This window comes from Amphiura filiformis, chromosome 15 (genome assembly GCF_039555335.1).
Source record: "Amphiura filiformis chromosome 15, Afil_fr2py, whole genome shotgun sequence".
Lineage (NCBI taxonomy): Eukaryota > Metazoa > Echinodermata > Ophiuroidea > Amphilepidida > Amphiuridae > Amphiura > Amphiura filiformis.
The window spans coordinates 48,796,701-48,814,132 of record NC_092642.1 but is presented as its reverse complement, the minus strand read 5'-3'; the positions used below and the strand labels follow the sequence as shown (position 1 = coordinate 48,814,132).

Here is a 17,432-nt window from a genome sequence, read left to right as displayed (position 1 = left end):
AACGGAACACTTAACTTCAAGGATGCTCTGTGACGTCACCATAAGTAATATGACTGTAAAAATTATATGTTCAGTTGAAGATTGTATTTAACTTTAATATACCATTAACCAATATAACATGAATCTTACAGTTTTTTATAAAAATGAAGAAATATTTTCAAAAAAATAAATCCGTTTTGCCCCACTATCGGGGCAAAACGGAACCCCCCTATGGGGCAAAACGGCACCCTGGGTGTAAACTTATATCAGTAGTTCCATCGGTAGGCCCTAGGCCTAGTTATATGTAGGCCTATATTCAGTTACAATATTAAGTGGGCTTACCATCTCTGTGAAGTGAGTTAACTTCTTATAGACCTAGTAGGCCTATAATATGTATGACCAATATTTGATTAGAAAGAAATATTAAGTAGGCCTACCCATCTCTGTGGAGTAAGTTAACTTTTAATCATTAATTCTATCTGTAGGCCTAGTTTAATATGTCTATGTTTCAGCGAAGTGTTTACCATGCTCGAGTAGGTCCCTAGATAACGCCTACATTTCCTTGAGTGAAGACGTATTTATGTACAATTGGGGCAAAACGGAACCCATCTGTGGGGCAAAACGCCCGGGGCAAAACGGAACCCTGTTCCGTTATGCCCCACACTAGGGGTTCCGTTTTGCCCCATACCCGATTTTTTAGGAATAGGTTACATGCATAATACATTGTAGCATATAGCCCATGCAGTACATACAGCTCAAAGCTAGTAGGCCTACCTTAGTGTTTACATATACACAATTATTTAAGAATCCGATATTAATGAAGTAAAATTTCAGTACATTAAACATCTGCATATCTTACGTCAGACAGGTTGTAATTTTTTGACTCGATCTTGCTCGGATGTCAGTAGATTGTTTCAGATCAAATTTTTGTTGTAAATCTGGGTGGCCATACTTGTGTTCCTCGATATAATTTGCATAGACGACAGTATTGCCAAGGCCTATTTTTCCCGTGGGTCCGTTTTGCCCCGGGGGTCCGTTATGCCCCACCTTCCCCTAGTGGTTTAGTGCCCAAGTTACCCCATTTTATACGGTAGGCCTACCTGACTCACTCGATTGCCCCCTATCACAAACAATGCTGGATGATGGCTCCATGCCGTGTTCTACTTCTAAATATAGGCCTATGAGCTTGGAGATTCAGGGCAGCATATAAAGAAGTTAGGGTAAATTGGGGTAAATGGAACGCTTAAGCAATAAATCACTTTCTGTGGTCAGGAGGGTATCCATATATGATTTTTGTTTGTTTCAATAAGTAGATAATATGTTTTTACAACTTGTTTTAACAGATAAACTCCCATTTTATGGCTTTGTTTCTTGTATCGGTCCAAATACATGCATGAGTCATGGTGTTCCAGTTACCCCAACAAATTGGGGTAAATGGAACAGTGGGATGGGTAATTGGAACAAGGGGCATTACTTGCAAGGAGCCTACATTCATAGCTATATTTACATTGAAAAGACATCAGAATATTTTATTTAACATATATTTTGTGACTAAACAAAAGATTAACAAAAATAATTTTGTTTTCATGTTTTTTTATAAACATGGTAAAATACCGCGTAAAAATACACTTTCTCTCGGTACATAACAGAAAAAATGGTTTTCAGGTTTTTAAAAAATCAATAGGAGGCCTAATCTACCATGAATTAGTTATTTTTAGTATATAATTTCATAATAATTAAACCAATTAGTAAAATAAATATTAACATGTTAGGCCTATATATATTTGAAGTCAGTCAACCGTGTTCCATTTACCCCAAGTGGATCTGTTGTGGGGTAAATGGAACACCAAACTAATTAATTAGCTAATTAGCATATTAATTTGCATAATTTCATCATTAAAATCTGCTATTTTATTGTTTAAAACATTTATGTTATTGTAGATAACAAACATATTGCCAATATTGTAAGACAACTCTCAGCACAACATTCAAATATTTAGGAATCAATACCCTTAAATTAGTAATGTTCACTGAACCGTAGCACCACTTCATGGTCAGTGACAACATTTGAGATTTTCTTCCACTCAAATACCGAGTAAACCCACGCTTGGGGTATGAAACGAAAGCAGAACGTATGGCGTTGGGGTAAATGGAACACTCGGTATGATGCATACTGCAGTTACTGTCCGTTTTCCTATACACAATACACAGTGCTCTTTCCCATTGACGCGTGACCTTTACAAATAGCCCTACGTTAACAGTATGGGGATATGACTAGTTAACGTCGCTGTGTGAAAAATAACCGGCCAATATTAAAAGTACTCTTCTAAAGTTCTAGAAAATATAGTTTTTAACATGTCCTAAATTTTTAGCTAATTTAGATGTTTGGAAATATTCGTACTTTGGTGTTTTAGTTAATGTTATAGGTAATAGTACATTGCCTAGTTAACGTCGCTGTGTGAAAAATAACCGGCCAATATTAAAAGTACTCTTCTAAAATTCTAGACAATAGGGCCTATAGTTTTGTAACATGTCCTAAATTTTAGCTAATTTAGGTGTTTGGAGAGGGTCGTACTTTTGTGTTTTAGGAAGGACATGTAAACGACAGATAACACCAAAAATATGAAGAAATTATTTCCAAACCGTGTTAAGTCAAAAATCATTATGTTGCTCATTTTCAAGAATGCTGGTTTACAAAAAGCACGCCATTGTCTGATTTCGTGAACAAAGCCACACATAACATTGTTTCCTTTCGTTTCCTTTATAATCGGTTACCCAACTGAAGCTATGAATACCAGCTTTATTGCGATATCGCACATGAAAACAGTCACTTGTGCACAACCAGAGAAGATCCGATTTAATCAGTTGAGCTGTTTCAATGAGTGTTATCTTGGTTTAATAGCTTTTAATGGGGTTAAGTCCTGCAAAGGTCGAGATGAATTCTACTGCAGACATGATATGCATCATGGTTGCCCAATTTGTTTCTTGATTTAGGGAATTGTATTCTCAGCGTTCCATTTACCCCACCGTTCCATTTACCCCAATTTACCCTATAGGCCTCATCGTTTTGCCCCGTGGTCCACTTTGCCCCGGTCTCCCCTAGGCCTACCCTAAACAATGTCAGATCAAAAATGTGTGGCCTAGGTAATTGGGAGTTCAAAAAAGTTTTAGATTTCTGGAGGTGTGGGGGGGGGTCAAAATGTTTTGACTCAAAAATTGTCAACGGCCTTTCGCAATTTTCAAAAAATCCAAATTATTTGACATAGGCCACAGAAGGATAGGGGCCTATCCCTCGCAGGGACGGATTTAAGCAGTGGCCCGGTGGCCCGGGGCCAGTGGATTTTGCGTCGGGCCAGTAAACTTCCAACAATGTTGGCCCGGTGGGCCACTAGATTTTTGAGCCTGATATAACACATTTGAGACAAGATATAATCAGTGATGGACATATTTACAGTTTCTGCTCCGCCTGTCACTTATTTATAAACTTTTATATCTTTATTCAATGATTTTTTGTATATTTATATTCTTATTCTTGCTTTGCTAGCAAGTTGGAAATATACGGCCGCTTTTTACGGCTATAGTAGGCCTACGTACTACTTCCAAGCTCTTTCGTGCTAGGCCTAGGCCTATATCTGATGAATATAGTGATGATGATACTGCATATATTTGAACCTTCGTGAACTTTTGGAACTAAAAAAGGCAGGACTATGGACTGAACTTGTGTTAGTGACTACACTCTTTACATTAAATACATTCAGTACAAAACAAATTAAAATGCTTGATTTTAAGGGCTCGGATAGCAACATTTCCACATATTTTTTGTGGGACCTGAGAGCACATCAGACTTATCAAATTACATTTTGAAAACGAGGAATGTCCTTCTGATATCAAATAATTTAGATTTTTTGAAATTCGCGATATAGCCTAATACACATTTTATGACAAATGATTAAAAATTGATATAGATTTTTTCCCTAAAACACCGACAAAAATATTACGGTGTTGTTTTTTTTTGTTGCAGTAGAACATTATTGAAAAAGCTGGGCCAGTAAATTTATTGCAGGGCCACTACATTTGCCACTTCACTGGCCCGGAGGGCCAGTAGAAAACTGAAACTTAAGTCTGCCCCTGACTCGTATTCAGAATGCAATTCGATATGCCTGATGTAGGCCTATGTGCTCTCGTGTCCAGAAAAAATACTGACGTTATTTATATCCGAGCCCTTATAAAATCCACAGCAGACGACCGCACACGACATCCCGGATATCCCAGAATGCATTACATTTTGATAGCCTCATTCTTCAGCGCAAGTTCCATGTACTTTTGTGATATGCATTGAACATTGATCCAATTGTGAACTTCGGATGCATCGTAGAGGTGAAATTATTAAAAATGGCAGGTCACATTGGGAAGTCGATTGTAAGTTTGTAAATATATTTATTACAATATCATGAATATAGCATGCTTTAAACATAAGTTAGATAGTGAGATCGATAGCCGAGTAGTTAAGGCGTTGCGCTGTCGGTCGGGAGAATACGATCGGTGTGAATTCGAGCCTTGGATGAGGATTCTAGATCTTCCTCCATGCACTAAAAATCAACATGATCAAATCAATGCATGCCATTGCCATTGCTAGACTGCGGAACTCAGTCCTCAATGATAGTCAGTCATTTATCTTTTGGTCGTTATATGACTATCATGCATACCTATTCATTTGTATTGGGCTCTAGCTGAAAACAGCAAGATAATTAAAGATAGTATTTTAGCTAGAGTATATCGAGCTACCTGTACTATAGGATTTCAATTTTTTATTTAATATGGTAATGAAGTTACATGTTGTTTTGAGGAATAACAAAGCTTTTTGTGGGAAGTTTTGAGTTTATTTCAACTGGTGGTGCAGGATTAACAAGAATTCAAGAAGACCACCGCGCATGCGTATGACCCTTTTTTATAGCCTACGTCTACGTCTCCTGCTAGACGTTGAAACAAGGAAACCTCATTACAAATTCACTCACCTTGCGAACCAACACCACCGCACCGGTTAAAATGATGGACATCAAGGTGGAGGCATTGTGGCCGACGACGCTTTGTATTGAGAACCTGTGCAGGTCGAGAACCACAAAATTCTAGTTACAAACTGCCTTGATGCCCTTCCACACTGAAGGCAATTTTTTGCTTGCCTTTTCCTTTGAAAACTGCTTTGCCCCCAACAGACCTTATTTTGCAGCCTGATTGTGTAATTTTAATTTGGGCTTGATTTGAGTAAATTGAGAGGCCTAGGCTACGATGGAGCAAGCAACATGTCAAGTCCTTGATGATAACCCCAAGCCTTGTATCATTTTGTTTTGCTTCTCGCAAATGTACATAAAACCGTATCCTACCTTGCTAGGAACTCAACTAATTCTAGTGTAATTTCCTTTTTTGGATGACTTTATTGTCTAACAAAGTAACATACCACATTGTGGACTATAAACTTGGATTATAAATTCTTTTGTTTCAATACTGGAGATCAAAATGTGCTCAGAGATCCAAATTCCAAGGAACCATTATTTTGAACTCCACCATAGTTCATTACCATAGAAAATCACATCAGTAGTCATGTGACAATGTGACTTGACATTGAGATCTGAGTGTTGTCTCTCTAATAGAGTTTTGGAGTTAAATCTAATACTTGAACTTACTTTTTGCAACTATTGCGTCGCAATAGTTACAAAAAGTAAGTTCCAGTATTAGATTTGATTCCAAACTCTGTTTGAAACTACTGGATGACTACGAACATTCACTCATTTGTCTCTCTAATAGTAGGCCTACTTTCAGGTATAGTACAATACGGCTTGTTCAGTGAATGGGGTGCCAATAGACATTATTCAATTACCCAGGTCTCCACATGCACATTTGTGTAGATTAATTTATTTAGAATTATATTTTATTTTTTGAACAGATTCCAAGTCTAAGGCGGTTGTGTGGACGGCGATATTTTTCGAATCAGGTAAATACATTTGAAATGTTAGCCGAAAACAAACACAGCACACAAATAATTTAATGTTGTAAAAGAAAAATGTAATACTGTAAAAGTCAACATTTTCGCGAGAAGATATTTTCGCGATTTTGAAGATTTTGTCAATTGCGCGAGAATTAAATTTCGCGGTTTTGATATTGATACAATAGAAACCTAATGCAAAAGGTTATTTTCGAGAGTTTTTATTTTCGCGATTTTATGTCCACTCGCGAAATTCGCGAAAATAAAAACCTCGCGAAAATTTCTACTTTTACAGTACATGAAAGTGTAGAGATTTATACGTGGGTAGTAGACATTATTCAGACAAAAACATGAGTGTTGTTGACTAGTTTTAAACTTTTCTTTGATGTAATACACAAAGTTTTGGGCCTTGTTCTTCATCAGGTAACAGTGTTGTGAGGCCTACATGATAGAAACATTTAAAACATGATTAAACGTTCATTTGAGCGCTGTTGCACTTGCACTTTTACCAATCTTTTGAATGAAATATTAAAACACCCCAAAGTACATCCACTGTTGATTGAAATAATTCACTTAGTAATTAAGACAATAATAGATTTAATTTGGCTGGTAGGCAGTGGTCATTGCAATTCATGTGATATTGCTGGGGGCAGGAGGGAGACAATAATTGGAATAATTGATAAGAATAATTGATTAGAATAATTGTGTGTCAATTGCAAGATTTACTTCATGTAAAAGTTAATAAAAGTGTTAACCCCCTGAGCACTACCTGCCGATCTAACATTGCCTCTGATTGGTCAATTACGTGATATCTTTACTTAAATCACCAATCAGTTTTGGAGCTTTGCAAATAATTCACCCCAATTTTTTTTGCGCGGTGATATTATTCTAACAATGTTGCTGATTGGTCCAATCGATAATGAAAGCTTCTTTTTGGCCAATCGGCAGGTAGTTCTCATGGGGTTAATGATATTTCTGTATAATTATTTGCAGCCAAGAACTGTGACATTGATTCCTGGAGATGGAATTGGACCAGAAATATCTGTGGCAGTCCAAAAGATATTTGATGCAGCAAAGGTGCGTATGAAAACTGAAAAGTAATACATTGTATACACACGTTCCCACATAATAGAAATAAAAACCAACGATCAGTGATCAACTCTGAATGTTGCGCAACATAGTGGCATGCATATATACAAAATGTGTTTTTGAGAAAATTTTGTTTGAAGGATATGATGTACTAATAACAGAGTCAGTACTCCTCCAATATTATCTCTCAGTAGACCAAATTCCATTTGAAATTTTGTTAATTGTTAAAAACTGTTTAATATGTACAACAACATCCAAAATGTAGGGTTAAAAAGACAAAACAACCAACATTTCGGGTGCATCAAATATTATTTTTTACAAGGTAAAAACAAGTAGCACTATAGCACTGCTTGGTTATATACACTACTTGAATCTTCTTAAGATCCATTCAAAGTTTCACTGCTGGTCAGTTGGTTCTGTTTTAGTTTGCTTTTTTGCTCTATGTTAATTGTGTAAGCATGATATACATGTAGGTATGATATTCATTCATTTATTTGTGTTTTTCTCCAGGTACCAGTCACTTGGGAATCAGTGGATGTCACCCCAGAGCTAGGTCCTGATGGTAGAACCAGGATTCCACCTGCAGCTGTAGAATCTATGAATAAGAACAAGATTGGTCTGAAAGGACCACTAGCAACACCCATTGGCAAAGGTCATATGAGTCTTAATTTAGCTCTTAGAAAGTAAGTGTTGATTATTGAAGTACAAACTTATAAAATTGTATAAGCAAGTTTACCACTTCCTGTTTAAGCCATATGTCAGATGTACCAAAAATTTACTGTTTGTGCAAAACTGTATTCATTTGTACCTAAAACAGCTTTCAAAACACTCAAAAATATCCTACACTAAGTCTTCTAATATTTTCCCTTCAAATACAAAGATTTACGATGACATTACTATAAATGAATTGAGTGTTTTTTGTGTGTGTTTGTTTGGTACAGCTTGTGTTTTTCACAATGCATCACAATCTCATAATATCAGACTTGCTTATTGGAAAATGAACTTATTAGTCACAATCAGGCCTTAAAATACTTGCTTTCTTTCAGGATTTCAGAGGATAGATACCCATAATCCTCGTTTATTTTGAGCCTCAAAATATTTTCCTTTCAGGATCTACAAGGGGGTATCAAAAAGTTTTAGAAATCGCCCAGAAGTGAAAGAGCTATATCAATGAAATTTTGTCACTGCAATCACTGGTCCTTATGTACATTATGGTCCAAAAATGGTCTCATAGGTATGTTTACTTTTTTTACAGGTGGCACTAGATGCCAATAACCCGCTGCCCCAGTTACTGCGCATAAACTGCAAGATTGAGAAAATTGAGGCAAGCAGCATTATTAAGATCCTGCTTTCGAAGGGTTGCAGTGCCTAGAAAATTGATGATGAAATGAAAGTTATCTTCGGTGGTGATTGTGATATGTCACTGTCGCTTTTTGGAAAAGGAATTTTTATTTTATCACAGATTTTCTGGGCACTGTAACCCTTAAAATGGAACTTCATCATGCTGCATGCCTCAATCTTCTCCATTTTGCTGGTTATGCGGTTACATACGCAGGTATTGACATCTAGCTCACTGTAAAAAAAGTAAACATACTTATGAGACCATTTTTGCACCATAGTGTACATAAGGACCAGCACTGACAAAATTTCATTGATATAGCTCTTTCACTTCTGGGCGATTTCTAAAACTTTTTGATACCCCCTCGTATTTTCTATTAAAATCATCCCTTAATTTACTTTTCTATATTGACATTTGGCTAATCAGGCTTGCAGCAAAAAAACCTACAGTAACAAATCAGAATTGTGCATTCATTATCAACTTCAAACAAGCTTAAAGTAAAGATTTCCAAAATTTTTATTAATTTTTTAGCCTACATGGGGTGTGCTATGGTTTCCAAAGTTTCAGGGATGGTGTATAAGCTTAATACCTAAATTTGAAGGGCTAATTTTTGACGTAAAATACTTGAAATGGATTATTTTCAACATTGGACTCATTTCCCTTTATCATTTCACATTTGTAATCATGACTCAATTTTGTTTCTTTAGGGAATTCAATTTGTATGCTAATGTGAGGCCGTGTAAATCAATTGAAGGCTATAAGACTCCATATGAAGATGTAGATCTTGTCACAATAAGAGAGAACACAGAGGGAGAATATAGTGGTATTGAGCATAAGGTAAGTTGTGCATAGGGCCGACGTCGACAGGTCCTCTGTCGGAATCCTGTCGACAAAGTGAATTATGTCAACATATCGACAGAACTTCGTCCATGGCGACACAGTGCTCAGGCAATGGCCCAGTAAAACTTCGTCAGGCAAGCTCATTTTCACTCAAAATATTGGCCATTTCCAATGTATTTTCAACAAAATGCAATGCCAAATCTTATCTTTTACCTACTATTTCGCCAACTTTTCTTGTTATTTTCCTTCAGGGGTCATACTTTTGACAGTATTTTGCCTTGTTTTCCGGTGTAAATTGTACACTTTATCGCTATGTGCTCGCTATAAAACGGCCATCTTGGTTTTTGCTGAAATTGCCGCTGGTGTTTCTAGATATTTTAGATTAAAATTTTTAAAATATTCCTAAAATCATGAAAAAAAAAGTCCTGGTATTTTTTCGGAAACCAAATGTATGTCGACACACTGTCGACGTCAAGATACGAAATATGTCGACATCAAAAAACAGCGCCGACGCCGGCCCTAGTTGTGCATAAGCACTTTTATTACAGGGAAGCATGGTGGCCGAGCGTAACAGGCTCGGAAGGTTGCGGGTTCAAGCCTCGGCGACGCCATCTTGTTGTGCCCTTGAGTAAGGCACTTGATCTCGATTACTCCTCTCCACCCAGGTGTATAAATGGATACTGGGCTCTTATAGTATTATTTCTGCCCAATTTTGTGCCAATTTTTTTTCAGTTTTCTCAAAATTATAGTGCATTGGGGACAAGTAAGATATGTATATTATAGGGGCAAGGACTACAACTATTGCACTGGAAATTTTATTTCAGCACAGACAACAGTTGTGGAGTTACAGTCCAAATTGAAGGAAAACCAATATTTGATCAATAACTCAATAACTACTTGCTTTGAGTAACTGAATTTTCAGTACAGTAGTTGTAGTCCTTGCCCCTATAACATACATATCTTACTTGTCACCAATGTGCTATAATTTTTGAGAAAAATGCAAAATTAGGCACAAAATTGGCCAGGGGTGTAGTACCCCCTTAAATGCTGGGAAGATAACAGACTTGCTGTGGAGGAGGTGTAGCGATCCTCTATAGCAACATTGTACACAGAGGAGTCAGGCCCAATCGCCAATGAAAGAGAGATGGGCACTCCGATAACTGTTTATACAGGATCGTCTCCATTACCTTTTACTTTTACTTTTCTTACATTTTGTTAGAACTGTTAGACTTGTGAGCCCTGTGTTTCTTTAAGAATGGTAGGGAAAATTACAGAACAGCACAGTTGTCGGTCACAGATTTGATAGATGGTTGAGCACTTAAATAGAGTAACCTCTTGTTGCTCGAGAAATTGTACAAAATTATGCACTTGTACTGAGACGTTGATGCGTTAGACACATCAACAACTCTCAACATGCATTATTTTGTATAATTTCAACACCAACAAGTGATACGCATGTATAAATAAACTATAAATATCGAATTGCAGACAGAAAGCTACCCAAAGGTGAGCTATTTTAGCTGTTTTGAAAAACAGATCTGCTCAATATAACTATAACTATTATTTGCTGTGATTTTTGATTGACAGATTGTGGACGGAGTTGTACAAAGTATCAAGTTGATCACAGAAGAAGCTTCCACGAGAGTGGCCGAGTTTGCATTTGAATACGCCAGAGCCAATAAAAGGAATACAGTGACTGCTGTACACAAAGCCAACATCATGTAAATAAATGTCCAGTGTGATACGAAGACAATATTTATATCTGTATTGGGCTATTCCATATAAAATCCACACTCCCCCTGTGGAAGATTTTGGAAATATCTTCCACAAGGGGAGTAAGTTTTTCAAATGTAATTGGTCAGAGTTAATCATTTTGAAACCTATACTCCCCTTGTATTATGGCGTTACCTATATCTTCCACAACTGGAGTATTTCAAATAGAAGTTACCCAATTTGTCTATTTGATTCAAAACTTATACTCCCTCTGTAGAAGACTTTGGCTAAATCTTCCACAGGGGTGGTGTGGCCTTTAAATGGAATAGCCCATTTTCATTCCACTTGTTTGAGTGATCATCAGTTTTAACATGATTAAGAACGTCAAAATTGATATCATTAAATGTGCAAAGAATTTTCTTAGCTCACCGTTTTCAGCAGGGACTGCCTTTTGAGGAGAGCGAGAGCAATCACTCTCTACTACTCTCCTTAAATCTGATATAGGAGTGATTTTTAGCTCTCCTTAGTTGACCATTCTTTCCTTACATTCTATTGTAAATGCTCTAAGCCGCTCATCTTGAAGGCTCTAGAAGAGCTATTTAATGCTCTCCTGCAAATTCCAAAAGACAGTCCCACCTATAGCTGCAGTTTGATAACCCACTTTTGAAATAAATTCCATATCATCCAGAATTGAATGATTTTGTAAAAATTGGTGCGATCTGAAAAGGTGCTTGAAAATCATTAGCAGGAACACTGGTACAGGGTAGATTTATTCATCTATTAAAATAAGAATTTGTGTCATTGAATCTTATTTTCTTCAAAAATTTGTGACTGCTTACTACAGTATTTCCTCGAATAGTCGCCTCCCTCAAATAAACGCCCCCACCACTTTTTTCAATCAAGATGTTTCAAAAATGCCGATATTTCCATGCTATCTTGTGAAGTAAGCTTACCAAGTTGCTCACATGGTCAAAAATAGCAGCAATAATTAACGAAAATCTGCATCGGAAACCCGGAAGTGAACCAAAAGTCGGTGTTTCTAGTTCATTTAGTGTGACTTTTAAGCTTAGCTAATGATTTTAACGGGAATTGTTGTGCTAAAAATGACCTCTAATAAACGCCCCGTTTGGAAAATGCAATTCCTCCGGGGCATTTATTCAAGGAAATATGGTATGTAACATCGCTTTTGGTGCACAGTATATATTTTATTGCAATCACGCAATCACATGGTACACTAGTCAGAACCCTTTACATAATCCCTTTACATAGGTAGGATGCTATGTATGTAATGAACAGTGGGCCACCACTGTATTGTAAAGGATCTTACTGAAATGCTAAAACATAATAAGCTGCCATGAATATCCACTCCTTCCTGTATTGCTCATGCAGGACACTTGGAAGTTCCTTTTACAAACATATGTGCTATACTTTTTCTTACACAGGAGGATGTCAGATGGTCTGTTCTTGAGATGTTGTAGAACAGCTGCTGAGAAATACAGAGACATAAAGTTTACAGAGGTGTATCTGGATACGGTTTGTCTTAATGTGAGTAGATTTTCTAATGTACTGATTTAGGGCAAGATGGTCATATCTGCAATAGCTGCCAGGTGTCATATTTTTAGATAATGTACAATATAGAAATGGAAATTATGGAATGTCTATAGGGCAGCTATTTCAGATAGAGCCTTCTTGCACTAACCCCTCGATATGTTCATTTAGGCCTAAAATTGTTTGATTGGCGTAACATATAAAAAAAATTAGGGTAGGTTTATTTATTTATTTATTTATTTATTTATTTATTTATTTATTTATTTATTTATTTATTTATTTATTTATTTATTTATTTATTTATTTATTTATTTATTTATTTATTTATTTATTGCCAAAAAACAACAAAAGAATCTAGGGTCGGGTCCAATCTTAGGGTCGGTCGGGTTATGCCAATCAAACAGTTTTTTATTTTAGGCCTTATTGCAAAACATTGAACTTAAAAACTTCATAATCTCATTAGTTCAGTTATGTAAATGGTAGCCGTATGAAATTATACATAAGAATGTTTGCAATAAAATGAGCATCGACTAACATTAAAAACTTTTATTAAGATCATTGCAGGTGAGCTCAAATCTAATGCAAGATTGTCACAGCAGAAATAATCAAGTGCCAAATTTTAATAAGGCCTAAAAAATTGTTTGATTGGCATAACATAACGCCAATCAAACAATTTTTTAGGCCTAATGTCTACTATGGTTACCCAAGGTTTAAAATTGTTTGTATTTTGCATAGAACACGATGATAGCCACAAACCATGACTGAAACAAACATAAATTAGTTAATAACACAATACTGATTTCATGATTTTGACATTTGTTTCTTTGTATTTAGATGGTACAAGATCCTACTCAATTTGATGTGCTAGTTATGCCAAATCTGTATGGTGATATTCTTAGGTAGGTAGAAACTTAACCCCATGAGAACTACATGCCGATTGGCCAAAATGAATATTGTGTCCAATTTTGAACCAATCAAGGAGGGTATTAATAAGATCATCTGCAAATGCAAGTTTGACCATAAATAGTTTAAAGCCTAGTCATAATTGGCAATTGAAATGAGCATTTCAAGTTATCAACCAATCAGAAATGTTGTTAGATGACCAGTAGTGTCCAGGGGGTTAAATGAGTATGAATGTATAGCACATCTGTAGATATATGATCCCAATGTGTGAGGCAAACAATTGTTATATTTGAAAAACGGTGGCTTTAAAAGCAGGAGGAAACCGGAAATCCCAGATTAAATCTGTGAGAGAGAGCATGGATCAGGATAAACTAAGTGCACATACTGTCCTTGGGCATGGCAGGGGCTGGAACCCGGGACTGCAGCGGTGCAAGGCAAAAACTGCTGCGGCAACTCTCTCCCCCCATGTAGCGCCTGATATATGAAGGTGCTAACAAGTTTTACATTTCGTTTTTTTTGTTTTAGTGATTTGTGTGCAGGTTTAATTGGAGGTTTAGGGCTCACTCCAAGTGGAAACATTGGTGCTGATGGTGTAGCAATATTTGAATCAGTAAGTCATGGGCAATTCTTAAATTCTACTGAGAAATTACTAGCAAGCTAAATAAGATATGTGTCCATCCACTTCAAAAGGATGCACTTGTCGGCTGCTATATGTGTCTCATTTCACATAATAGCTAGGAATAAATACCACACTCATCTCAAGTGGAGGTCACTTCAAATCATCCCCAAGTCACATGGTTAAAGAATATTCTATGTATTCCTAAACCATGTGACTTGGGGACAATTTGAAGTGATCTCCACTTGAGATGAGTCTGGTATTTATTCCTAGCTATTATTTAAAAAGAGACACATGTAGCAGCCGACAAGTGCATCCTTTTGATATGGATGTACACATATTTGTTTAGCAGCAATTTTGTTTTCTTTTGATAAGGTTGAAGCCTCTGCCTTCTCCTTTGCGGTACATAAACTGCTCTAGATGGTTATCCAGTAATGATCTGCCCTTATAGTTCACCAGGGGTTGGATCCTGTAAGTTGCCACTATCCAAAACTTGGTTGCCATCCATTTCTGATCGCACTCTCCAAAAATATAGACCATCATGATCAGAAAAGTTTGGAAAACCAGATGCAGTGAGCGGTATATATTCAGTAAGCTAGGGGGTCAAATTGGTGGACAAAAAATGCCATGGTACCCTTTTGAGCGAAAATAGCCGCTGTCAACATGGGGTCATCAGGTAAAATATTTTCCTAACATATTGAACTAATACCTCCGCACTTTGGCAATTCACAATATGACAGTAACAGAAAGAAAAGTGTAAATTTCTATAATTTTTTTTGGCACTTTAGATTTGGAAAAATTGATGTAAATATCAAACTCTTACATGAGACATACCCCACGCTTGATCATGTCTTTCTTGCAGATTTGTGTTCAGGCTTAGTAGTTCCGTTTGAGGACCCAGAATTATAAACTGAGGTCATCCAAAACAAACGGCAGCTGTCTTCGGGAAACTTTGATTTGTAAACGTCTATTAGTAGTAGACTAAGGAAATGCAAGTTAAAAGAAGGTCTACATCTTTCTGAATACTTTTCTAGAATACATTTAGTATTTTAAATGTACAAAATAATGAGATATTATAATCACACCTTATGTGTGTTGTTTATATAGGTACATGGTACAGCTCCAGACATAGCAGGACAAGACAAAGCTAACCCAACAGCTCTTCTTCTTAGTGCAGTAATGATGATTAGACATATGGAATTGAGACAGCATGCCGATAAGATTGAGAATGCGGCACTCAATGTCATCAGGGAAGGAAAGGTAAGCTCAACTCTTTCCACCCAGGTCCTGGGTGTCAACTGCAGACGATAAGTTTAAAATCACATATTTCAGAATTGTACATTTTCATGAACATATTTGGAATCAGCATGTAAAATGCATTAAAATGAGTACAAACAAGCATAGTATTGGTTCTTAAGATAGCTCTTGATAATTGATAAAATATCTCAAAACTTCGAATATTTATATTGAAGCCATCTGCAAGGCTATGATACGGTCTTAGATGGTGTATGCCAACACTGTATTGTTGAGCACATCAACACCTACCTCCCTAGCTCGGCTCGATTCAATTAATTACAGCATTATCGTCTATATAGTCTAGACCCCCATATTCACCCAATAAACCACTGAAGGACAGTTGGAGCAGCAACACTCTTTCCTTGTATATATTCTACAAGGAAGCTCTGTAACTACGGTGCCATCTAATGCCAAACACACAAACCTCTTATCCTAGGCTTCAACAGTCTGTAAATTCTCACAATCTTGCAGTCCAGATACCAAGATCAAACATTGTCAGCCGTCAAAGATCTTTTGTACCATCTCCCTGTGCCTATCCCTGCCATCAGACTTTGGGCTAGCTTCAGCAAGGATGTAAATCTGGATGCAAACCTGTCAGCAAGATGAGTTTCATGCTGTTCAAGGCATATCTAGGTATTAAAATACCTAGATATGCCGTGTCATAAAAAATTAAAAAAAAACCCATTCCTGACAATTAATATCAACATTAATATATCATTTTTGTTAAAGAAAAAAAAAATTGAAATTTGACAGATCATATATTATGGCTTCACCACTGACCTTGTCACTCATACTTTATTTGCAGGCCACAAACATTTTCCATACAACAATAGATGAAATTATGATTACAAAATGACAGTGTTGTGAGGAATGTGTCAATCACAATTTGTTTTTCTCTTTTTCTGTGTTCTTGCAGGTACTGACAGGGGATCTTGGTGGTAGCTCAAGCTGTTCTGCCTACACACAGGCTATCTGTGATAGAATTGTACAGGGTGATTAATTAGTACTGATGTTGGGTGACATCATCAGTGGTCAGTCAGTGATATGTAATTCCTCAGATAATGGTACGTCCAATGGTGCATAGGATTGTCAACCTTCTCTGGCATCATCTCCAAACAAGCATGACTTGATATCATTTGTATCGGTCCTTTGATTCCTTTCATACAAGCAGTCGTAGCAATAGACCTTTTCAAATCAAGATCGGAAAATACGACGTATTTAGCCAAAACTAACATGAGTCATCACAGAGAAATATTTTCAAAGGTATTGAACGTCACAATGTGACAGTAAAAGAAAGGAAAATGCAAGTGTTTGTCGTCTGCGGCACTTTTGATTTGGTCTTCCTGTGGTCTTCACATTATAAATATCAATCTCTTACAAAAGCCATACACAACGCTCGACCGTGTCTTTCACACAGATTTTTGTTCAGACGTAATAGTTGTGTTTGCGTCAGCGTCGATGACCCGGAATTGTAAACGGGTCATCCGTAACAAACTTCGGAAATCTTCGATTTGAAAAGGTCTATTGCGAAACAAATTGTTAAGTGATCAAAGGCTGGAAGCATTACTGTAGCAATTGTGCAAACGCTACCGGTGATTGTCTATCATGGCCAAATTGCCCAACTTGAAATAGTTGACTTGAATCAACCTCATAGTGATGCTGGTATGTCAGAGAATGTTAACCCCCTTAGCACTACCTGCCAATCTAACATTGCCTTTGATTGGTCAATTACATGATATCTTCATTTTAATCACCAATCAGAATGGAGCTTTGCAAATAATTCACCCCAATTTTTTTGGGTGGTGAAAATATTCTAACAATGTTGCTGATTGGTCCAATTGATAATGAAAACTTCTTTTTGACCAATAGGCAGGTAGTTCTCATGGGGTTAATCTCTTATACATAGATTGACTCAACTGTATGCTTTACATTTATACATTACTATTTTAAATACAAAGCTGTGAAAGAGGAATCCACTGAAGGAATTCTTGTCTTAATTATTTGACTAACTTATCTGAGGATGTCACCCATAAGGACATGGTCAGTATTTATTAAGAGTACAAAATAATCCCTGTTGCATGCTGCTCAAAATGTATACCCACTATTCAAATACAGTGTTGGATTTTAGA

General features: G+C 36.7%; 1 protein-coding gene across 1 annotated transcript; it reads left to right on the top strand.

The window, feature by feature from the left end:
- Positions 1–4,331: 4,331 nt before the first annotated feature.
- Positions 4,332–17,195, top strand: LOC140171763 (isocitrate dehydrogenase [NAD] subunit alpha, mitochondrial-like). Its single transcript, XM_072195083.1, has 11 exons — positions 4,332–4,398; positions 5,921–5,968; positions 6,953–7,036; positions 7,559–7,731; positions 9,095–9,224; positions 10,815–10,948; positions 12,383–12,485; positions 13,323–13,387; positions 13,917–14,001; positions 15,115–15,267; positions 16,220–17,195. The coding sequence occupies exons 1-11, from the start codon at positions 4,372–4,374 to the stop codon at positions 16,301–16,303; spliced, it is 1,086 nt and encodes a 361-aa protein (XP_072051184.1). The 5' UTR covers positions 4,332–4,371; the 3' UTR covers positions 16,304–17,195.
- The last annotated feature ends 237 nt before the right edge of the window (positions 17,196–17,432 follow it).

Excerpts from the sequence above, each read along its gene's own strand:
- LOC140171763 (XM_072195083.1), top strand. The coding sequence starts at position 4,372 with ATGGCAGGTCACATTGGGAAGTCGATT. Across the intron at positions 5,969-6,952 it reads GGCGATATTTTTCGAATCAG|CCAAGAACTGTGACATTGAT; the intron begins GTAAATACATTT and ends AATTATTTGCAG. Across the intron at positions 9,225-10,814 it reads ATAGTGGTATTGAGCATAAG|ATTGTGGACGGAGTTGTACA; the intron begins GTAAGTTGTGCA and ends TTTGATTGACAG.